This window comes from Anabrus simplex, chromosome 2, assembly GCF_040414725.1.
Source record: "Anabrus simplex isolate iqAnaSimp1 chromosome 2, ASM4041472v1, whole genome shotgun sequence".
NCBI lineage: Eukaryota > Metazoa > Arthropoda > Insecta > Orthoptera > Tettigoniidae > Anabrus > Anabrus simplex.
The window spans coordinates 672,276,436-672,301,149 of record NC_090266.1 but is presented as its reverse complement, the minus strand read 5'-3'; the positions used below and the strand labels follow the sequence as shown (position 1 = coordinate 672,301,149).

The 24,714-nt window shown below is 39.9% G+C and overlaps 1 protein-coding gene across 1 annotated transcript in view; it reads left to right on the top strand.

The window, feature by feature from the left end:
* The window catches only part of Zyx (lipoma-preferred partner zyxin), a 242,056-nt gene that overhangs the window by 85,210 nt on the left and 132,132 nt on the right, over nucleotides 1–24,714 (top strand). The window contains exons 4-5 of the mRNA XM_067141232.2: nucleotides 1,970–2,137; nucleotides 8,998–9,173. Coding sequence (XP_066997333.1) covers nucleotides 1,970–2,137; nucleotides 8,998–9,173 — 344 coding nt within the window. The remainder of the gene's footprint in view (nucleotides 1–1,969; nucleotides 2,138–8,997; nucleotides 9,174–24,714) is intronic.

Below are 24,714 nucleotides of genomic sequence, written 5' to 3'. Positions count from 1 at the left end.
GTAACTGGTTTTGAGCAGCAGTGTCCTCATGTGATGGTTGCTTCTGTACCTCATGGTGAGAAGATGTTTCTGGGTAGTATGGCTGCTCATATGTTGTTGTCCACCATTGAATTCACAAGTGATCTGTTGCACTGTGGCCAGTCAATCCGCTCTTAAGATTCAGACTAGCTGATGGTGACCCATCATCAACACATAGTATATTACAACAGTTGACCCTGGCGGGAGTGGTTTTGCCTGAATCCACGTACTCTTGCTACATTCTTGCAACTGTGGCCCTTGGAAAGCCAATGCCTGCATTACTTCAGAAATATGGTACCACTGGCGCCGACAATCTGGCCACGATAACTGGGGTTTCTTGTCTTACCCATCGTGTAGTCGGTCATTACTCGTACAGCCGGCACAAGATCTGACATTCTTGCTGTTATGTGACATGCCCTCCTATTACATTCCCCAGGCCGAGCACAGCACCATTTCCCCACTACAGCAGTTATCTCTAATTCAATTGCTCATGAGTGCACACAGTAGAAGAATTCTGTTCAGAATTGACTTCATATGAATTCTAGATGATCAGAAGTGGAATATTGTATTATACTTAATACAGAAATGGCTTTAGTTCCTTGGGAGATGACTGAGGAAAGTAACATAACTTTATTCTGCTTTTTGAATTAGTAAATGTGATGACAAAGATAGTGGATACTTCAGTTATAATTGTTATTAAGAGGCTTGATAGTGCTCTAGTGTAAACAAGGAGCCGGCCAGGAAACGTGCGAATACTTCTCATGCTCCCCAAACTATGATTGAACGTTCACAGTTGTGTGAGAAGAAGTATTATCGTGGAGAATGCAGTCATTGGGAAGAGATATCTTCTACACTATTAGATGGACATGAACTCAAACTGCTCTCATATTCTGTGTCAGTATTCCTTACTTTCAGTGTAATGCTGAGATCTGCTAATAGTATCATTGGCTAGACATGAATAGTGTGAAGTTTGTTTCAGAATGGTAATTCAGCCATGAATGTGTTTTTGACCGAGTGAGTTGATAGTGCAGTTAGGGGTGCGCGGCTGTTAGCATGCATTCGGGAGATAACGGGTTCGAACTCCACTGTCGCCACCCTGAAGGTGTTTTTCTGTGGTTTCCCATTTTCACACGAGGCAAATGCTCGGGCTGTACCTTTGGCCTATCTGTGTCTGTGCAACGTACAGCAAGTAATTAAAAAAGATATACATGTTCATGCAGTTTCCTCTTTATATGATTATTGGAAACTGTGTTCTCTTGGCGAGACTAAGCTCTGCAGTCATAATTTTAACAATGGTGTTATCAGAGGCCATTCCCTCTTAATGCTTTAATGTTCTTTCTTTGACCATCCTTCCACTATTTCATTTAATTCCTATAATTTCTAACGTTGATTAATAGATAGAACTGTAAAATTCAATTTTCAGTTTCTGATGTCGTACCTAGACTTGTGCCATCATGATACTAGACACAAATGTCTGGAATGCTCCAACTACTGAAGCACCTACAGTCGGATCACCTTTTAAAGTATATACAGTCTTATAACATATCTACACAGCGCAAGAATTAATAATTACACTGTGTGTACCACATCACTTTAACTGATATTGGTGTTGTAGAAGCTGAGAGTGCTGGAAGATTCCTGTAATGTGCCAGATCAAGATCTGTTGCATTTAAGTGCTCTTTAATGTCGACCAATTGTGATGGTAATTGATCTTGCAATCTTCGAGTTTAGATAGCAAGTGCCTGACCAAATTGTACTGTTCAACTTGTCAGTAATGATTGACTAAGGTTCATGCTAAATCAGAAAATAAAGAAGGTGAAATTCAGTAATATTGGTGGGGAGTCTTAAATGTCAGATGGACACTAGGAACGTTAACTGCAATCAGTAAAATGTAAGTGTTAATGGCTGCCTGTTATTTGATTTCTTCAAATAAATGCTTTCTTTATTTCAGGTGTGAATGCAACAGAAAATATATTTTCCTTGATGCCAACATATAGCAATGTTCCTCCAGTAAGTGAAGCCAGTGAGCCTCCTCAGTTACTTTATAGTAATATTGGAAGTCCAGCTAATAAGGAGCTGGAAAATACTTACTGCAATGTAGGAGCATTTGATAATTCTGGTGAGTAGGAATTCACTTACCCCTTTAGTTCACAGCATTTGTTTGATACTTATAAAAATCAAGATTACTTTTAACCAAAATTCATTCTTTACGAATGCTTTTCAACCACTGTGAAGGTAGGGAAATGAATTCCATGAATTATGTAAGTATGTCTGTCTCTCTCTCTCTCTCTCTCTCTCTGACTTAATTCCGTGAATTGTTATGATCACTATATGATGGATGTTGAGACTGAAGAATGTGTACAGTTGAGTTCCATTGTTGTAATCATCACCTAATATCAAGAATAACTACCGTGTGTAACGCTATTCTTTTGTCGGAAATCACCCAGAACAAATCGAGCTGCTTTTCTTTGGAGTTTTTCCAGTTCTTGAATCAAGTAATTCTGGTGAGGGTCCCATACACTGGAACCATACTCTAGTTGGGGTCTTACGAGAGACTTATATTCCCTCTCTTTTACATCCTTACTACAACCCCTAAATACTCCCATAACCATATGCAGAGATCTGTACCCTGGAATCAGAGATATAGCTTATTGCAGATAATGTTATTCTGTACAGAGTAATAAATAAGTTAAAAGATTGTGAGCAACTGCAAAATGACCTTGATAATGTTGTGAGATGGACAGTAAGCAATGGTATGATGATAAACGGGGTTAAAAGTCAGGTTGTGAGTTTCACAAATGGGAAAAGTCCTCTCAGTAGTTATTACTGCATTGATGGGGTGGGCTGCATATGTGTAGCTTATCTGAAGTACTTATTTGATTATTGTTTGCATGAAGGAGCTATACCAAATAAATGAAGAGTTGCTATAGTAGCCCCTGTGGTAGACATAAAGCTGAAAATTGCAGGCCAGACAGTTTGACATGCATTGCATGTAACTTGTAGGATTCCAGCAAGATATAGCATATATTCTAGATTCAGGAGGTCAAATGGACTGTATCATGATTGATCTATCTAAGGCATTTGATAGGATAGATAATGGGAGACTACTGACAAAAATGAGTACAATTGGACTAGGAAAAAAGAGTGACTGAATGGGTGGCTATATTTCTAGAAAATAGAACTCTGAGAATTAGGGTAGGCGAAGCTTTATCTGTCCCTGTAATAATTAAGAGGGGAATTCCTCAAGGCAGTATTATTGGACCTTTATGTTTTCTTATATGTATCAGTGATATGTGTAAAGAAGTGGAATCAGAGATAAGCTTTTTGCAGATAATATTATTCTGTACAGAGTAATAAATAAGTTACAAGATTGTGAGCAACTGCAAAATGACATTGTTAATGTTGTGAGATGGACAGTAAGCAATTGTATGATGATAAACGGGGTTAAAAGTCAGGTTGTGAGTTTCACTAATAGGAAAAGTCCTCTCAGTTTTAATTACTGCATTGATGGGGTGAAAGTTCCTTTTGGGGATCATTGTAAGTACCTAGGTGTTAATATAAGGAAAGATCTTCATTGGAGTAATCACATCAATATGATTGTAAATAAAGGGTACAGATCTCTGCACATGGTTTTGAGGGTATTTAGGGGCCGTAGTAAGGATGTAAAGGAGAGGGCATATAAGTCTCTGGTAAGACCCCAACTAGAGTATGGTTCCAGTGTATGGGACCCTCACCAGCATTACCTGATTCAAGAACTGGAAAGAATCCAGAGAAAAGCAGCTCGATATGTTCTGGGTGATTTCCAACAAAAGAGTAGCGTTGCAAAAATGTTGCAAAGTTTGGGCTGGGAAGATTTGGGAGAAAGGAGACAAGCTGCTCAACTGAGTGGTATGTTGATATAGACACTGATTCCCATAGAGAACTTGAAATATTTGTGCCGAATGAGTAAATTTATAATACCAGTATAATTGGTCCATTATTGGACATTATCAATTTTCCAGCTAACTCATTCTTGGTCGCCAGCGTTTCGCTCCATTGTGCTAAGTTGGGCTCAACAGTTGGCAGGTGTGCTATTTACCAACTGATGAGCCCAACTTAGCACACTGGGGCGAAACGTTGGCAACCAAGAATGAGTTAGATGGAAAATTTATAATGTCCAATAATGGCCCAATTATATTGGTATTATAAGTGGTATGTTCTGAGCTGTCAGTGGAGAGACGGCGTGGAATGATATCAGTAGACGAATAAGTTTAAGTGGTATCTTTAAAAGTAGAAAAGATCACAATATGAAGATAAAGCTGGAATTCAAGAGGACAAATTGGGGCAAATATTCATTTATAGGAAGGGGAGTTAAGGATTGGAATAACTCACCAAGGGAGATGTTCAATAAATTTTAAATTTCTTTGAAGTCATTTAAGAAAAGGCTAGGAAAACAACAGATACGGAACCTGCCACCAGGGCAACTGCCCTAAATGCAGATCAGATTGACGGACAGCAGCTAGACGGACTGGGAGTGACTCTGTAAAAAGCTGGTAGGTTGTCGAAGGTGTCAGGAGCAAAGCAGTCTGCAGTTCATTTCACAGCTGCTGGAGTGTGCATGGCACAGGATTCTTAGAGCAAACGTGACAATCGAGGTGATTCCCACAGATGCTCAGCTGGGTTCAAGTCTGGGGAATTAAGGGGTTGTGAAAGTATTCTGAAGTCCTTCATGTTCACCCAGTCATTGAACATTTCTGGTTGTGGATATGTCTTATTTTCTTGTTGGATGATTCCATCCACTCCTGGGAAGACATTTGGCATATATGGGTCTACATGATCGGCAACAAAGGATTAACGCTCAAAGAGTCCCGTGGGGTGTTGACAACACCCCACGTTCATTTTTTAGGCTACATCTTGCGATCGAGTTCATTTATCTTGCTGTAATCTCTTATACCTCTCTATCTGACCTTGAGCACGAAGTGTTGATCGAGTGCTTATAATTAGAATCGCTGTGACAGGCGTTAGCGCTCTTTCTTCACACATGGGGTGTCGTCATACCCGCACGCGACCACTATCGTAACATTTCCGGCTCAGTACGCGGTTCTCGCTTGAGTGGTGAAAGTCTCATTTTCTGTGAACATGTGTAGCTATGAACTACAGGAGGCTAGAATATGCGAACTTTTAGAAGAAGATGAAAGTTGTGAAGAAGATTTCGATGAGTCAGATCCAACAGAAAGCGATAATTGTGAGAAACTTATCCAAGACAGTGATACAGAGGCTGATAGGGATGTGGATAATGACGGACAGAGCGATAATGATGCAGTTTATCATGAAGGAGGAAATCATTACTTGGGCAAAGATAAACAGACTGAGTGGAAGAAAGATCCCCCTCAAAGGAACGTTAGGACGCGTCAACAAAACATAGTATTACATCTCCCTGGTGTCAAGGTCCGTGCTAACAGTATTCTTCAGAATTCTTGACATTACTGGAATTAACGCTCAGATCATATTTTCTTCAAACCCTGGGAAGAAACTTGTACGCCGAATGTTCCTGCGTGAACTTGGAAGGGAATTAGTGAATCCCACAATGCGTAAAAGAGTCTATACCGAAAGGTTGCCCAAGACCATTCGTGAAAAAGCGGCAAAACTAACTGGTGCTGATGACCCCAGTAAGACGACAAACGTCCGAGAACGAGCTCCGAAGCAATCACGGTGCACAGTGTGCCCTAGAAACAAAGATGTAAAGGCTAAATCGTACTGTGATCGCTGTTGTAGAGTAATGTGTCTGAAACATATGAGGAATGTGTGTGAAAAATGTTATCAAGGTTCAAGTGAACCACAAAGTGATACAGACTAAGTTTCTGACCTTGTGTTATGTTGAATGTATTCTTACAAGTCTTTACTTCAATCTGAAAACAGAAACATTGAGTGTAATTAAAAAATATTCTTGAATTAATTTGTTTTGTACTGAGATGCAGAAATTGAGTAATAATTTGAATATTTTCGTATGCTTGGATTTTTATAGATGAATATCGTGCATTTTATGATTTTTATGTGCTAGTCTCATTTGTAAATTTATATTAGACATAATAAAATACATTTAAAAAAAATATCCTTATAGGTTGTACTGTGAAATGATAGTTGGGGTGTTGTCAACACCCCGCGCGACTACTAACGTTTCAAATGAGTAAGCGACTCCGTGAGGGTTAATAACCAAAATAGTCCAGAGTGCGTTCCACGTGGATGATTGGTCCCAAAGAATGCAATGAGAACATTGCCCAGACCATAAAGCTATCACCATCAGCTTGTGTTCTTCCAGTAATAGTTGTAGCATGTCTGTTCTCAATTATTACTTACCGCCTCACACATCATCCATTTGTTTGGTGCGGAAACCTGGATTCGTTGGAGAATGCAACCCCTAGTCAATTAGTGGAGGTCCAATTCTGATATTGCAAGTTGAAACCTTTTCTGGCAATGCACGTCTGTTAGCGTAACTGCAGTGATCATACTACTACTACAAATTCGTTCTTTCCTTGATTTGCTTGGAACTAAAGCTGAATTCCTTGTAACTAAAAAAAACCCTTACATTTCCCTCACTAGCATGTCTTCCCTTTCTCCTTCCTCTTCTCCTCCTGATCAAGCTCCCTCGTGCACCAAGGCACACTGTTACAACACTAGACATGTAATGGCAGCCGCTAAGTCCGGTCATGCCACTTAAGGGGCGTCATCTGTGAGAAATAAAAAAGGGGGTGAGTGTGTTTTCTATCTCTTCCTGTTTACACTTTTTGCCCTCTTCATATTTTCACTTTATTTTCCCGGTTTTCTATTTCTTCTTCTTCCCGACTCCCAAATAATACCGCATTCTGCAACATCTTCCACAGCGGTTTACAAGATCCGTATTATTTAATGCAACACTCATTACAACCTTGACGAGTCCTCTCTTCTATACAATTCAGATTAATCACTACCTCAACTATCACTTTGAATAGTCTGCAAGATTATTATGAACAATGGATTCGAAACAAGACCAGTTTTACAAGGACTATTCTACCTCATAGATTTTTAAAAAGTGTATTTTTATGTGTAGCAAGAACAAGTGTATATGTGTTTTTCAGTTTTTTATAGACTTCTAATCAGTGTTCTTTGTGCACCATTTTTTCTGATCTTAGTGAACATAAGTGCAGGTTTGTTATTTATAGGAATCAAGACTCTATGCAACTCTTTATTGCCTGTACATGTCTGTTTTTAATCTATGCTGGAAATAAGTGGCTGATGTCTCAAAGAGACAAAGCATCCTGCAAATTTTTTTGACATTATTTTAATCACTAACGTGATTATATTATGTATTTAAAAGGTGGAGGCCTCAAGTCTTTTTATTTTGAAGTAAGAGATATGTTCCGAGCTGTCATTGGAGAAATTGCGTGGAATGACATTAGTAGATAAATAAGCTTCAGTGGAGCTTTTAGAAGTGGGAAAGATCATGATAAGATAAAGTTGGAATTCAACTGGACAAATTGGAGCATATATTCCCTTATAGAACTAGGAATGCAGGATTGGAATAATTTATCAAGGGAAATGTTCAATAAATTTCCAAGTTCTTTGAAAACATTTAAGAAAAAGACTTGGTAAGCACTTGATAAGGAATCTGGCACCTGGGTGTCAGTCCTAAATGCAAATAGGTCATTAATGACTCATTACACTAGCCTGCAGTGATTTCCCGGTTTTGGTGAAAATAGGTCGTTCATATGGAAAACTAAATGCTGATTTCGAAAACACCAACTGTTTTGCTGTATAATGTACAGATTTATGTAGTTCGATACCATACTGTATATATGTTGAAGTTCGAGGTTTAATGTAAATAAATTTGAATTCATTTCATCCCATTTTGATATATTTTACCAGGCATCAAAATACATGAACAATGCTAATCTTAATGTGTAGATTTCAGTGAAGTTTACATGATATCGATAATAGAAAGATATACTAAAATTCTTATATTATGCAAGTTTATGGATATATGAAAATAATTTTATCACATACAAATACTAAAACTCTTATATTATGCAAATTTATGGATATATGAAAATAATTTTATCACATACAAAAATAATATATATATTGCCTGTCATAACAATTGGTGGAATACATAAGATTACGACTTACTATCCAGAAGAGAAAATATCTTCTCCTAGGGGAGGGGTAAGACACTCCTAGCACCCTTAGGTGAAAATAAAATACAACCTCACTGTTATTGTATTGGATGCTTTGTGTACTGCAAGAAAACCAGACTCCGGCACTGAATTCAATATGTTAAAATTATTTGCAATCACCTGTAACACCTCAGACCCCAGAAAAAGTTTTATTTTGCTGAGAAGTCATTTACGGTTACCTGTTAAATAATTTTCTTGCAGACCTTTAAAGGATATAAAAATTTACTGTAATGTGATCAAAATCATGATATTAAGGGAAATGATGTGGCTGTTCTGAAAAATCCTTAAATGATATGAAAAACGGAAAACAGATTTGAAATCGGCACACGAGTTTTATTCATGTTCATTTATAGAATTGCTTTTGAAGATCTTTAAGGGGTGTCAAAATTTAGTGAAATGTGATCAAAATCATGATATTAAAGGAAATGATGAGGCTGCTGTGAAAAATCCTTATGTAATATGGGGAAAATGGAAAGCAAATTTGAACTCATCATACCTAAGTTAGGTAAGAACACCTATACAATCTTTTACCAGAGGAAAAATATATTATTTTGCAGTGCATTGAACATTAAGTGGATGTACAGAATTTCTGTGATATGACTTCCTGTTCAGATTTAGAATGCCAAACCACATTCATTATATAAATGCAATGTCCAACATCAGGTGCCATATTTGTTTTTGGTTTTTATTTTTTCATGTGTTCTGACCTTCCATTGTAATATTTTTGTTGTTCACCCTATGTAATATTTCAAATGATCTCATGTGGAAATAATCAATACAATTGTTACAGCAATTGAGGACTTACCACCACCACCTCCAGAACCTGCAGACTATGGCCCTTGTTTTCCGCCACCTCCTCCACCTGATGATCTCCCTCCACCACCTTCTCCAGTCAGCTCGAGTTACTCTGAATTGCGACGGGCAACTTACCAAACTGATTATGGGACATATGGCCCATCTTCTCAGGTACGCTAGCATTTTGTTTCCAATAGGCTAGTTCACCTGGCATGAACCCATTCCTGACTCCTCTCTCTAGTTGTACACTCAACCACACGGAAATTGGCTGTCACAGATGATGACGTCCTTTCAAAATCCTCTTGTTTGAAATTGCACGAACATATTTTGCAAGTGGTAGGATTCCGAGTATCATCTCTTTGGCTCCTAGCTATCCGCAGTTTATGAATATCCTCGCATTTTGTGAATGTATAAAATTAAATATATCTTTGCCGGGCAATTTTTGTGCAGTTGAGTGTACCTCATAGGGAAGCAGTTGTACCTCATAGGTTAAAGTGATAGTTTACCTGTGTAGATGCCAAGTGTCATGTATTCCTACTTCTTACACCATGCAAGTTCCATATTCGTATAATGATAGTTTCACTGTTCTTTTTTTTCTTTATTTTGAATTCTAGGTTGGTTACACTAGCCTACAATGATTTCCCAGTTTTGGTGAAAGTAGGTGGCTGATATGGAAAACAATGTGCTGATTTGGAATACACCAAGCATTTTGCCATAACACGTACAGATTTTATGTTATTTGATATTTTATGTATGTCGATGTTCGAGATTTAATGTAAATTTAAGAAAATTTTAATTCATTTCATCATGTTTCAAAAATATTTACCAGGAATCAAAGTACCTGAATAACACTAGAGATCAGGCCAGCTAGGAAGATGTCGGGTCGCGCATGCGCACTTTGGATGATCCAACGTAGTGCGTCCCCTCCTAACAGAGCTCCTGCTACAAGGACAGTCAGTGCATAAGCTTACACTCAACTGTCGTGCACTGCTTTGTAATTTCTCATTGTGTAGTAACTGTGGTCAGTGGTGGTGTACGTTGGGCCAATCTATGACAGTATGAAAGGCATTAAAAATAGCCTGCATCGTAAGGTGCTGAAGAATCAGACCCATGCAGCAATCTTGAACGTTACAGACTTTATGGAAAGGGAGGCAATGGAAGAAAAGTTTGTGATAAGATTGTAAGAAAGTGCAGGAAAGAGTAACAGCAGCTGTTGGAGTGTCAGAAAGTTCTGTGGCACGAATTAAGAGCGGAAAGTGAAAAGCAATAGAATTAGGAAAACCTATGGATAGTCTGTTTCAAACGTTGCTTATGCTGGAGAAATACAAGGCCTCGTTGGTCGTGAAACTGGTTCCCGCTCGGGGTCGTGAAACGCATAGTTTTGCCGCTAGGTGCACGATTTTTAGTCAAAACATTGTGCAAGCAAAGTACTCATTTAAACATTCACGAGCGTGTCAAGACGTATTTTTGTACTTTATGAGCTTTCTTGTGCTAGTGTGGGTGATTATAATTTAGTGACTGAAATTAGACGTATTTATGTAATGCGAACATCAGATAAACTTAAAAAACATGGTGTACTGTAGTGTTCCTTATTGTAAATCAGAGACCTCAAAAGGCTGTGGTATTTCATTTCACAGATTTCCGAAAGACAATACTGGATATGACTTTGCATGTTATTTATGTTGTATAGAGCGGAATCTGTTCAACGTGGAAACGGAAAGAAATTATGAAAATAATTACTGTATAATGTGGAAATTATGCTTTAGCTGTGAAATTTATTTAGGCGTGCCCGGTACTACAGGTACATAAATATTTCGCCAGGTGTTTACAGACAGTAACACGTGGCTCTAATGAGGTCCGGGTTTCCCAAATTCCTGGTAGAATGGGATTTAAATCTCTACTAATTGCTTAACTCTTGCCATGGTCCGTAGAGATCTTTATCTTGATGTACAACTTGAGCCCAATTCTACAGTAAACAGTTCCCTTACTTAGTGTCCCGTCAGTAAATTAGTGTCAGTTTTGAAGACGGCATGATGGCTAAGAAATACACGTCACTGACACTGAACAAGAGTGTGAAAGTTATTGAAGCAAGTTAAAAGAAAAAGTTGTCTGTGCGCGAAATTATGTCGCGTTTCAAATATGGAAAAACTCAAGTTTATGAGACTTTAAAACATAAGGATGTTATTACTAAGCAGTGGATAGAGGGGAATGGACAAATGAAGGGGAAATCTAAGGTAACAGTCAATGAAGAAATCAATGATTTAGTGTGGGAATGGTTCTTCAGTGCCCGTTTGAGAAACCTTCCGGTTAGTGGACTTAACCCTTTTAGGACCGGGTATATTCAAGGAGGGCATGTCTAAGAAGATCAGCTGTTTAGCATGTGGTATGGCGAGAAAGACCAAGGCGTTCGAGGCATTTTTTCACATCTCCATTCAGAAACCTGTAACTTAATCTGTAATAAAATTTTCTTCACGATTCATTTTTTCAAAATCTTGAGGGAAAAAACCTTTTTCTTATGAGATGTAAATGAAGGCAGTTTGAACAAAATAAATATTTCAAAATAAACAATATTTTATATATACACTAAAAATATTTTTTAGATGTTGGAATGAAATATCTGTAGTTTCTAAACTAAGCAAAATTTACCTATGGCAAGTGTATTACTTACGTTCCATACTTCATTTTTTGTATTATCACAAATTTTATTTGAGTTCGGATTGAAATTAACAAAATATTGGTATTGTCAACTTGATCTGAAGTCTATTTTTTTTTTTGCTAGGGGCTTTACGTCGCACCGACACAGATAAGTCTTATGGCGACGATGGGATAGGAAAGGACAAGGAGTTGGAAGGAAGCGGCCGTGGCCTTAATTAAGGTACAGCCCCAGCATTTGCCTGGTGTGAAAATGGGAAACCACGGAAAACCATTTTCAGGGCTGCCGATAGTGGGATTCGAACCTACTATCTCCCGGATGCAAGCTCACAGCCGCGCGCCTCTACGCGCACGACCAACTCGCCCGGTAATCTGAAGTCTAAAAAGACAGCACAGCAGTAAGCACACATTGTTTGCCTACAATTTGTAGATACAAAGCCAGAACTTCTGAATAACACCAATTCGCACCTACAATATAACACACTGAGACGGACCCAATAATGTTTTAAAATGTTTCCAATTGTTTTCCACACTTACAAAAACTTATTTACAAATATGTTTTGCAATGCACACACCATGGCATTCTTCTTGGTATTTGGTACACACAGTTCTTCAGCTGGTCCTATAAGGGTTAGAGATTATTAATAATAATAATAATAATAATAATAATAATAATAATAATAATAATAACAATAATCTTATGACGTTAGGCGGCAAGCTACCTAGTGCACTCTTCTCAGTTTTATCGTTTGTTTGTTTATTTACGGTATCTCCTTTACAAGTGGATAATTATTTTGAGTTGTTTTCCGTTTCGAGTAATACAGCCATCGCCTTTGTAAATAATGAGTGTTTGTAAATATGACAAGTTGCGAATTGTAGGCAGAACTCAACAAGAACTCTGACGATGACTTGTTAGATTTATCAGATTACTGGAAAGGAGATACCGTAAATAAGGAAGCAAACAAACAAACGAACGATAAAATTGAGAAGAGTGCACTATGTTACTTGCCGCCACACGTGGTTTATGTTGAAACGGCAACAGCAGACTGCACAGCTGAGCGATAAGTTTAGTGCAGGCTGGCGAGCGCGAGGTGGCGCTCTGCATTGGATGTGCTGCACTGTACTTGTTGGTGTTTATTTCGTGCTTTGACTCTCATACTCAATCAAACTTTAATCTAACAGTCCCAAAAGATCTTCCAGACACTTAATATATTTGTCATAATATTCATGTGTTGAAATATTTGGCCTACAGATATCTTTTTATTCCATTGACGAAATATTGCCAGCTGGTCCCGTTAGCCAGTGTGGCCATTGACGATATATTGTCAATGGCCAGTGTGGCCATTGACGATATATTGTCAATTGGTCTTTCTCGCAAGGATTGTCACTGACGATACATCGTCAACTGGTCCTATAAGGATTAAGCTACAGAATGAGGCTCTTGCCGTTGCTAAGTCACTTGGCAACACCACCTTTAAAGAATCAGTTGGGTGGTTGGAGAGTTTCAAAACAAGACACAATATCGTATGGAATGAAGTCTTTGGCAATTCCAAAGATGTGGATGAAAATGTAGTAGCAGAGTGGAAAACGAAGCTGCAAAATTTAATGTCTGGCTATGAACCTAAAGACATTTTCAACTCCTATGAAACAGGATTTTTTTTTTTTTTTTTTTTTTTTTGAGTCTTGCCTTCAAAGTCACTTGCGCTTCGTGGGGAAAAGTGTAGTGGGGGTAAAATGTCGGAAGAAAGACTTACAGTACTATTGTGTGGTAACATGGAGGGGGAAATGGAAAAGTCCCTGGTAATTGGGAAATAAGCAAAACCATGGTGTTTTAAAAACTTAGACTTGCGCAGGCTTCCGGTAACTTGGGGGAGCAATGGGAAAGCCTGGATGACCAGTGCTCTAATAGAAGAATGGCTGAACGAATTTAACTGTAGGATGAACAAGGAAAATCACAAAGTTATTCATTTTCTTGACAATGCCACTTCTCACCTACGTGTATTGCTTTCCAATGTCAAGCTAGCCTGATTTCCACCTAACACAACCAGCGTTGTTCAACCTATGCACCAAGGAGTGATTTACACTTTTAAATCTCACTACAGGCTTTTATTGATGCAGTCACTGATCAAGAATGTTGATACAGCTGACAACACCTACTCCCTTTGACGCAAGTGTGATAAACTGATATAACTTGAAAACAATATTCTCTCACCCATGGGTAAATAATACAAGTATCGAGCTTGAATTATTATTATTATTATTATTTTTTTTTTTTTTTTTTTTTTTTTTTTACATTGTTATGTCCTACTCAGGAGCACAGTTTAACTTGCTTAGCTGATGTGTTGGTTTTCTTTTCCTCCCAAAATCTCTTCATCCTCTCGCTGAGCTTCTTTCTTCGTTCTTCTGTCCAAGCTATAGTAGCTCTGGTGTTGGGTTTGTCTTCAAAGTGGTGATTGTCGATTTTGGTTCTGAATTTACATCTGTCCTGTACAATATCTTCTGAGATGTTGATTTCCTGGAGATCTGTTTCAATTTGACGAAGCCAGCTGTTCTTGGTTTTAGATGAAAGGGCCAGGTTGAGAATTCTTTTAGTTAGCTTGTTAGTGTTCATTCTGATAATGTGTCCATAAAATTTCAATCATCTTTTCCAAAAAGTGTGAGAAATTTTTTCAGAATGACAATATATCTCCTGGGATGATTTTTTTCCTCCATATTCCATCTATACAAACTGGGCCAAAAATTTTTCGTAAAATTTTCCTTTCTTGTTTCTCAATGTCTTTGGTTATAGATCCGCCACCAATGATTAAGGTTTCTGAGGCATATAACGCTTCAGGTTTGATCACTGCATTATAGTGTCTAAGTTTTGCATTCCGAGATGTTGATTTTTTAATTATACCTGTTCCAAGTGATCCTGTATGCTTTCTGTAATTCGGAAATTCTTTATTTATTTGCTTCACTGTTTGAACCAGGGGGCTGAATAATTTCTCCCAAATATTTAAATTGGTTCATTTGAACAATTTTTCTGAATTTAGTTATCATAGGTTGTCCATCTAAGTATCATGGGACTCCTTCCATGTACTGAGTTTTCTCATACGAAATTTGAAGTCCCGTTTTGATGGCAATTTCATGTAGTTTTTTAATGGAATGAATTGCTTCATGGCTGTTATTGGAAGGATTGCTATGTCATCAGCAAAGGCCAGACATTGCACGTGAATTCTGTCTTTACGTAGTCTTCCAAGGGTTATTCCTTTAGTTTCCATTTTCCAGGTCCTGATTACTTTCTCAAGTACCAAGTTAAACAGTAACGGCGATAAAACATCCCCTTGACAGACCCCGGTGTTAACAGGAAAAGGCTCAGATATTTCACCTAGGAATTTAACTTTTGAAGTAGTGCCAGTTAATGTTCGATTAATTCTCTCTCTTTTTTTTTTTTTTTTTTTTTTTTTTAATCCACTTGAAATTCTTCTAGAGTATTGAAAAGTGTTTGACGGTCTATAGAGTCATATGCTTTTCTGAAATCTACAAAAGTAATGACTGTTTGTCTGGTTTTGCGCATTTGAAGGATAGTTTTGAGATTAAGGATATGTTCTGTACAAGATCTTCCTTTTCGGAAACCTGCATGGTATTCACCAATTAGATGGTCTGTTTGTTTCTCAAGTCTAGTGAGCAGGGCTTTGGAAAAAATTTTGTAAGCAACTGGTATCAAGCTAATTCCTCTGTAATTATTGATGTTCGTTTTATCCCTTTTCTTGTGTAGAGGATGGATTAGCGCACATTTCCAATCTTCCGGGATTTCTTCAGTGATCCAGATGTTCTCAAGAATCGAGTGGATTTTCCGGGCTACGCTGTCACCTATCTTCAGCATTTCGGCAATTATATCTTCTTCTCCCGGGGCTTTGTTATTTTTGAGTCCATGTATTATTTCTTTGACTTCTTCCAGTATTTGGGGGTTCTGAATCTTGATGAGATAAGGGTTTTTCACAGGTGAGTTGTTCTTAAGGGGATTCACAGTTTAAAAGATCCTGGAAATAAACTGCTAGAAGTTTGCAATTCTCTTGATTATTCGTTTCCAATGTCCCATCTGGGCGTTTGAAGCAAAGACCAGGTGCCTGATAATTTGATAATTCTTCTCTGAAAGTTTTGTAGAAGTTTCATGTATTGTTTTTTGTAAAATCTTGTTCAATTTCTGCCAATCTGTAGTGTTCATATTTGCATTTTTCAGACCTGATAATTTTTTATGTTTGTTTGTGTATTTTGGTGAATTCCTGCCAGGTTTGTTCAGTTTTATGAGAATTCCAATGCTGCCAGGCTCTAGTTCTAAAGTTTATGGCCTTGTCACAGGTCTCATTCCACCACCTATGTTTGCGTTTCCTGGGTGGTGTGTCAACATTTCGAGAAGCCTTCAAAAGTATGTCTTTGAGTTCTAACCAGTTCGAAGGATTGTGAGTAGGAATACTTTCAAGGAAAGTACTAGTGTTCTGTTTAAGAAATTCCAGATCGACACGCAGGTTTTATGTTATTCTGGGTTTGGACCTGTTTGGTTGAAATTCGACCTTGATTAAGGATAGATGGTAGTCGGAGTCAGTGATCCCTTTTTTAACTTTAACATTCATAATTTCTTTTTGATTTTTCTTGGAAAGCCACATGATCTAGTTGAAATTCTCCCAAGTGAAAATTTGGGGATCTCCAGGTTATTTTCTTCTGTGGAAGGGCCCAGAAATGTGTTGACATTAATTTGAGATCAAAATTTTTGCAAAAATCAATTAATCTTTCTCCATTTTTATTAGTTCTATTGTGCACTGGGTATAGTCCTACAATGGTCCTGAATTTCTTTTCTCTACCAATTTGGGCATTGAAATCTCCTAATAGAATTTTTATGTGATGATTTGGAATTGTGGCTGTAGTTTCTTCTAGCAGTTCCCAGAAGTCTTCCACCATTTGTGGATCTTTTTGATTGTAGTTATTGGTGGGTGCATGCGCGTTAAGTAGTGTATAAGCTTTGTTTCCTGATTTAATGGATAGTGTTGAAATTTTATCAGAAGGTGAAGAAAATTTAAGTACTGAGTTTACAATGTTTCTTCTTACAGTGAATCCTGTGCCAAATTGTAATGGTCTGTTATGAAGGGAGATTGCTGGCTTGCCTTTGTAAATTCTATAATTTCCTTGAGTCAAAATGATTTTCATCCATGTATCTGGTTTCCCGAAGTGCTAAAATTTGGATGTTTAAATTATCTAACATGTCTGGTAATTGTTTTAGCTTCCCAGTTTTCCTAAGTATGTTGATGTTTAGACTACCAAAGAAAGTTTTGCATTTTGGGCGAAGAGATTTGGGAAGCTCTGATACATTCCCGCATGAATGTTCTCAGTCCCCCTGAATCTGATGACCGAGAAAAACTAGTATGTCTACTAGGGTCTGGGGTAGTTATATTGTAGGTTGATTCCATCATGCTATCAAGTTAAAAGTATTGGGGACATTGATCTATTTTGATATCATGGTTACAACTGAAGTAGTGAGCTTCAGAGGTTGCTGAAGATGTTGGCGAGCTGTGCCTGTTTTTGGTCCGCGAGAGGTATTTTATTTCCCTCAAACCCTCCGGACAAGTCCGGCGAGCCTCCCGATCCGCCACCTGGAACGTGCCCGATAGGGGAACAGGCTGAAACCCCCACGGGATTATTATTATTATTATTATTATTATTTACGTAGTCGAATGATCGTATTGTGTGGGAGGTTATGTCATGAAACACGTGCTGTACCTAAATATTTATATGAGTTCAGTTAATGTAAATACCTGTAAATTAACCCCTCAGCGTCGCAGCCATTTTAGGAGCTTCCTACCCCGCGGCTGGATGAGATTTCAACTACGCGCGACTGAAATACATTGATTCACTTAAAGCGTTACTACAAGTATAAGAGTAGCCCGATATTCACGAAATTTTGAATTCCTTATGATAGAACTATGTACATGCAGATACTGACATAATTATTTCACATTACCTTAGTAATTTAGTTTCATGTGATAGAGTTCGAAGCACTCTTCGAGACAGAGACCCACGTCACACTTCTGGCAGCAGTACACCGACGTCGTCTTTTTGCCGTGTTTTGAACACACGATACGTCTCTGAGGTTTGTATTTCTCACCCTTGGGTGATAATTTCATGATAAAATGTCTTTCCTGCAACCTTGGAACTGTATTATCTAATGCGCGCCGGCCTTGAATATTTCGTTCCCGGCCGAACTAGCTTATTTTGTAAACAAACCTTCCATCAGCTGAACCCGATAAGATAGGCCTAACTGCTCAATGTTTGTCCCTGTGACTTGCCTGGATATTATTAGATAATTTAGGAATCCGAATTCACTGTTGAAAACTTCCCTTTGACCTGTATAATTATCAATATTCTCCTACACAAAATTTCCAAGTACTGGTTCCTCCTCATCGTCACTCTCATCATTTACCACTGCATCTGCCACAGCCGCATCATTTATTTCATTATCACTGCTGCTAATACTGTCACTACTACTTCCGACTAAACTTTAATCTGAATTATACAATATTTCAAGCACGTTACTGACAGTCAAACCATGGCTGAGCGCGGCGCGTTAAACGGACTGATGAAGCTGCAGTGAGACCGTGAGCAGCAGGACGAAACTGAATGAGGGGAATAACATTCATGACGAAACAAACCAACTCGATACATATTTCAGATAAAAGGTCGTGACATTGTCTTTCAAGCGAGATATCAGGGGCGTATTCTCCTTGAATGCAAGGCATTCATTGCATGCGTTATGATAACACAAAGAACTGTCTGATTTACGATTTTAGGTTGTTTCAGGTCAAATATTAACGATTTCATCTCTCAGAAGTTCAAAAGGTCCGCGCAACTGTACTAGTTCCGTTGCTTGATTACGTGTGGTGCTGGTGTAGTCTCGCCGTCTACTCCACTCTCAGAAGAAAGAGACAGCAAATGCAGGAGTTAACGACGTAAGGCATTCAATCTTAAAATTGCATTCAGTGGCAGACGTAGTTCTGAAACCCTCCGAACGATGTCGCTGCAATTGAAACTTGGTCAGAATTTGTCACCCCATACCCGTGCTACCCTCTGCCATCTGTTAGCAACTTGGAGAAAGTCGACATGTTTACAGCGAACGGGACACACAGATTACCCCCTAGCGAGAACCCAACGTGACGAAACTGACCAATGCCACTGGGGTGACTTACCTCCAGTGCTTAAGTTGTGGCTAACTAGTGAGTTAATTCATTGTGTGTTTTGCTGATTAGTGAGTTCATTCTGTGTGTGCTGTTCCTGTGCTATTCGTCGTTTTATTATATTTTGCGTAATGTGGTATTAACGATGGACGAGTCTAAAATGGATATAATTGTAAATCAGTTTGAAAAGCCATTTACTGGCCGTTCGTTTGATGAAAAGATGCAAATAGTTAAAGCCGCGAGACCTCTACCTTCCCTCGTAAATTTCTTCTTCTTCTTCTTCTTCTTAATCTGCTTACCCTCCAGGGTTGGCTTTTCCCTCGGACTCAGCGAGGGATCCCTCCTCTACCGCCTCAAGGGCAGTGTCCTGGAGCTTCAGACTCTGGGTCGGGGGATACAACTGGGGAGGATGACCAGTACCTCGCCCAGGCTGCCTCACCTGCTATGCTGAACAGGGGCCTTGCAGGGGATGGGAAGATTGGAAGGGATAGACAAGGAAGAGGGAAGGAAGCGGCCGTGACCTGAAGTTAGGTACCATCCCGGCATTTGCCTGGAGGAGAAGTGGGAAACCACGGAAAACCACTTCGAGGATGGCTGAGGTGGAAATCGAACCCACCTCTACACAGTTGACCTCCCGAGGCTGAGCGGACCCCGTTCCAGCCCTCGTACCACTTTTCAAATTTCGTGGCAGAGCCGGGAAGCGAACCCGGGTCTCCGGGGGTGGCAGCTAATTACATTAACTACTACACCACAGAGGCGGACCCTCGTAAATTTAAAAAGAGAAAACAAGAATTGTGTACGCACGTTCAATCCAGAAACTTACAGTAAAACTGTTTGGCTCGAGTTCACCTACATGTAATTAGGGTGAGTAGAATTGAAATTTACTTAATACATTGTGTTAACTGCATGGTTACTAGTTGCATGCCTCAGTGGAGATTCCAGGATACGCCACTGCGAGATATATACCATGAACAACTGGTTCTCGTATCGTATGACAGAAAGCAGCACTAACTGATGCCTAGACAGAGCGCTCGTGGAGAGTTACAAAAATATTACAAGCCGAGAAATAAAGACAATATAATAAGTAATTCACACTCTCAATGTATAAATAGAGCGAAGAACATCACGCGAAAAGACAAACTTCTCAGATCATTTCTTTATTTTATTACATGAGAAAGAATGAAGCAAACAGGATTTAAAAAAGCAGAGATTACTAGTGCTCAGACTTACTTTACAAATATTTCCCCTTGCAAAAACAACTACATTTTAACGATCTGCATTCTTATTTTACAACACTGATAAACCCCAACATTTCTTCTTGGAAACAAAACAATCTGCAAATCCATAACTCCAAAACTCTTCGCGCTATAGCCGTAAATGCGAAACCATGTATGGGTCTGTACCACGTATAGAGGTCGGCGCTACAGAAGAAAAGAGGGTCTATACAATGTATAGAGGTCGCGCTGAGGGGTTAATATCACATAATTTATTATTACCTCTATATATAATTTATAATCCGCTATGGACTTTTGAGACACACTGTAACTTCCAGAAAGGCACTAGATGATGGTAGAATATTCTGTACATTATAATCATTGTATTAGGCAATCTAGAATTTTCGAGAAGGTATTTTTTGTAATGTAGCTTTCTAGAATCTTGGCCAGGCACGTATATAAGGAGATGGTCTTGATTTTAACGACGGGTTATTGTTCAATAGAGTTATGGTGTAGCAAGAATATACTTGGGACCTCTTGTTGACATGCAGTGGTTGCATTCTACACGTTGAAGTGATCGGCAGTTGTCTAGAATGGCGGCTTTGTTGATGTTCTCGGAGCGAAGTATTTTGTTTGCGATACTGTGATTAAGGTTATGTGTGTGTTAATTTGTAAATAGATGTGAATAAATAACTGTACCAACTGACAGCATACAGCATTTCATGTGTGTCTTTGTGGATACGTTAACTGCCGACCGTGGGACAGGATGTAAAAATTTATGAGTGAATACGAGTGTAGTAGATCAAAATGCAAGTCATACTAGATAATATGTCTCTGAAACTGTTCAAAGACAAACTTACCAAGAGGAATCTCCCGACGAACAGGAAGCGGCTACGGGAAGATCTCGTGGAAAAAGGAGAAGATCCCGAAAAGTTTTTCATCGAATTCGACGAAGATACGGAGATGGAAGAAGAGGTAAATATATCCAAAATGTGTTCTAACCTAATGACTATGATGCAGGCACTAAATAATAAAATTTCAGTTGTCAATTCTGTCCTAACAGGAAAAATTTCAGACTTAAATGACAAACTTTCAGGCAAAATTTCAGACTTTATTTCTCAAGCTAACTCTGTTTTAACCGGACAAATATCACAAGTGTATACGCAGGTTTACAAAGTTGAACAGGGCCTAGAATCGAAAATTTCAACTGTCAATGACTAAATTTCATCGCAAATTAGCGACTTTGCCAATCGATTAACGCAGCAGATATTGGACATCAGGTCAAAACTGGGACAGGCTGACAGATTGATGGTAGAGTAAGCCAGCTGGAAGGGGATATCTTGAACCTCAAGGAGGAGATGGAAATCCAATGTACGGCATAAAGCAGCTGGTTGAGGGGAGAATCTCTACCGTTGAGAGAAATTTTGAAAGCTAGTTTAAATGCCGTCCAGGGAAATTTTGGGAGCCGTAGTTCTGCTGTTGAAGAAAGGATAGAGAATATAAGGGAAAGCATCCTTCACGCAGTAGAAAATAGATCAACTCAAACAGGACGTACCGCCACCCCTCCAATCCCCTCAAATCTAACCGGCACTACAGGACACCTAGACCCGAAGGTGATTATAAAGAGCCTTCCGGAATTCCATGGGCAACTGGAAGAGAACTCTACTAGCTTCATCGAGAGATCGGTCAGCCTGTTAGGAAGGACTAATTTACCGAAGGACATCTTTGTGCAACTCATCACACCGCGATTAAAGGGGCAAGCCGCTACTTGGTGGAACATGAACTTCAAGAGGGAATTCCTCGCTTTGTTTAATTCCGAAGGGGTGAAGAGCTCCGTGGAAAGGAAGCTGCTGACTGAGGCACAACCCTCTGGCATGAGAGCTAGTGCCTTTGTCCTACAGAAATACCTACTCTTCAAGTGTCTGCATCCCGAAGAAAGCGAAAACGAGATATTACCAGATATCATAGAGCTACTCCACGACAAGATTCGACCCCTAGCGAAAGTATCACAACCCAGATCCTTTGATATTCTACACAGAATCATCGTCCAGCTGGAGGAGGAACACGAGCAAAGCTACGGAAGAGACCAGCGCAGTTAGGAAGTGGTACCAGTGTGGAAGAGCGGGACACCTGAAGAACAAGTGCCCAGCCTTGACATCGGAAAACTAGGTCCGGCCCATTCTGGATTGAGGGGGGGATGGGACCAGGAACAGGAATGCACCTCAAGACCTGACAGATAAGCAACCCTGGTCAAGTAGGAGAGGGATTGGTCAGATAGTGAGTAGAATAGGCCAACCCCAGCTATCATCTTAAGAATTGGGAATGAGTATTTTTCAGCTGTACTCAACAGCCAAGCAAGCCATTCATTTGTCAACGTGACTGTTGCCAGATTACTACCGCCTATGAAGTCTCACCACCTCAGAAGGGTAGTGGGAGCAGCGGACGGGGTAACCTATTCCATCCAGGGACAGACTAACCTAAGTGCTAAATGTATGAACATGCTTATTGTAATTGATGTTGCAGTGATTCAGAACCTGATACCTGACATCATATTAGGTCATAACTTTCTGGCGGAATACAAGGTGATCCTAGACTATGCAGTTCATGAAGTCCTTTTGGGAAAAGACAGACTTCTGAGGGTCGCCTGGCACAATGGAAATCTTCCGACTCGCAAGGCTATGGAAGTTGACGTAAACCTGGGAGATATCCAGTTAACACATCTTCGACTGAGTGAAGAAGAGAAGCTGAGACACACCTTGAAGGACTTTCTGGAAGTCATCACCAATAAAATAGGACAGACTACCACGGTAATGCACACCATTGAATGCAACGCTACCTCACCCATCAAGCAACGTCCATATCCAATCAACCCGGATAAGTGCAACGTCATCCAGAAGATTCAAGAGATGGAAGAGCAAGGCCTCATCGAACCGTCTACATCCTGTTGGGCTTCACCTGTCGTCCTACTGAAGAAGAAGAAGAAGAAGAAGAAGAAGAATAGTGAGTATCGACTGTGTGTGGACTTCCGCAGGTTGAACGAGAAGACCGTTAGTGATGCCTTCCCCATGCCTGACCTGAAAGGCTTGCTAAATCAAGTAAGCGGGTCTAGGATTTTCAGCACGCTGGATCTCAAATCTGGATACTGGCAAGTGGAGGTCAAGGAATGTTCTAGACCACTGACCGCTTTCATGACACCGAGAGGATTGTACCAGTTTGCAGTAATGCCCTTTGGATTGAAGAATGCTCCTGCCACCTTCATGCGACTGATGGATAAGGTATTATCGGGGTCTGTTGGAGATTTTTTGCGAAGTGTATCTCGACGACATTTTAATTCACAGCAAGAATTTTCAAGAACACCTTGTACATCTGAGGAAAGTGCTGGAATGACTGAAGATTCATAGACTAACTTGCCAACTGGAGAAGTGCCACTTTGCCCAGTCCTGCATAGAATATCTTGGCCATGACCTAACCTCTGAAGGCTTAGAAAGGCAACCGGAGAAGAATCGAGCTATCGAAGAAGCTGAACACCCGCGGACCAAGCGACAAGTACGTCAGTTCCTTGGCTTGTGTGGATGGTATAGAAGCTTCGTGCCACACTTTGAAGAGAAGGCAATATCACTCACCAATCTACTCTAAAACAACCAGCCGTTCCGATGGACCAGCAAAGAAGAGGCAGCATTCCAAGGCATTAAAGCTGCGATATGCAACGCTCTTGGTCTAGCCCATCCCGACCGTCAATGGAAGATATGCCTGCAGACGGATGCCAGCGACTCCGGCTTAGGAGCAGTGTTATTCCAGGAGAGGGCTGACGGCGGACGAGACATCATAGAGTACGCCAGCAGGAAGCTATCTCCCACCTAACAGCGCTACTGCACTGCCGAGAAATAAGCTTTCGCCGTGGTGTGGGCTATGGGCAAATTCAGAGGCTACTTGGAGGGAAGGAAGTTCCAGCTTTACACCGATAGTGCCACTCTCAAATGGTTGAACTCTGTCTCTGGCTCAAAATCTAAATTGATGCGATGAGCTCTGTTAATCGCAGAATTTAATTTCAACGTGTGACACATCCCTGGACCGATGAACATAGAAGCAGACAGCTTATTTAGGCACCTGGCGATGGAACCTGAAGCTAGGAGCACCATTGTCCAGAGGGAGTTCCCACAAAAACACCAGAGTGAGCCTAAGGAGCCTGTCCTTATGACCATCAAGAAGGAACTTGATCTGGGAGTGATCAAACAGTGACAGGAACAAAACAAGCCCTGTAGGACTATGACGCAGTGGATTAGGAGACAGAACACCGATAGTCGACTCGTCCCGGGGGAATTCAAGATGTGCTACAGGAACTTATGGGTTGACGGAGGACTTTTGACGTGTGGGTCGCACCCTCTCCGACACGCCTGCAGTAGTGGTGATTCCCAGACAGCACGACGAACATCCTCGAGAAGTCCCTGCGACGACGCATCAGCTGTGTCACTGGCTATTTCCCAGCGGAGCTGTTTCTTGGTCGACAGCTATACGGCACTGGGGATTGGGAGATTCGTCCACCACCCACTTCGGGTCAAGATGATGTAACTGTTTCCCTGGCAGAGTGGCAGCAACAGCAGCAGAAAATCAAGGAGAAGCAAGCTTTGGCTGAGAAGAGAT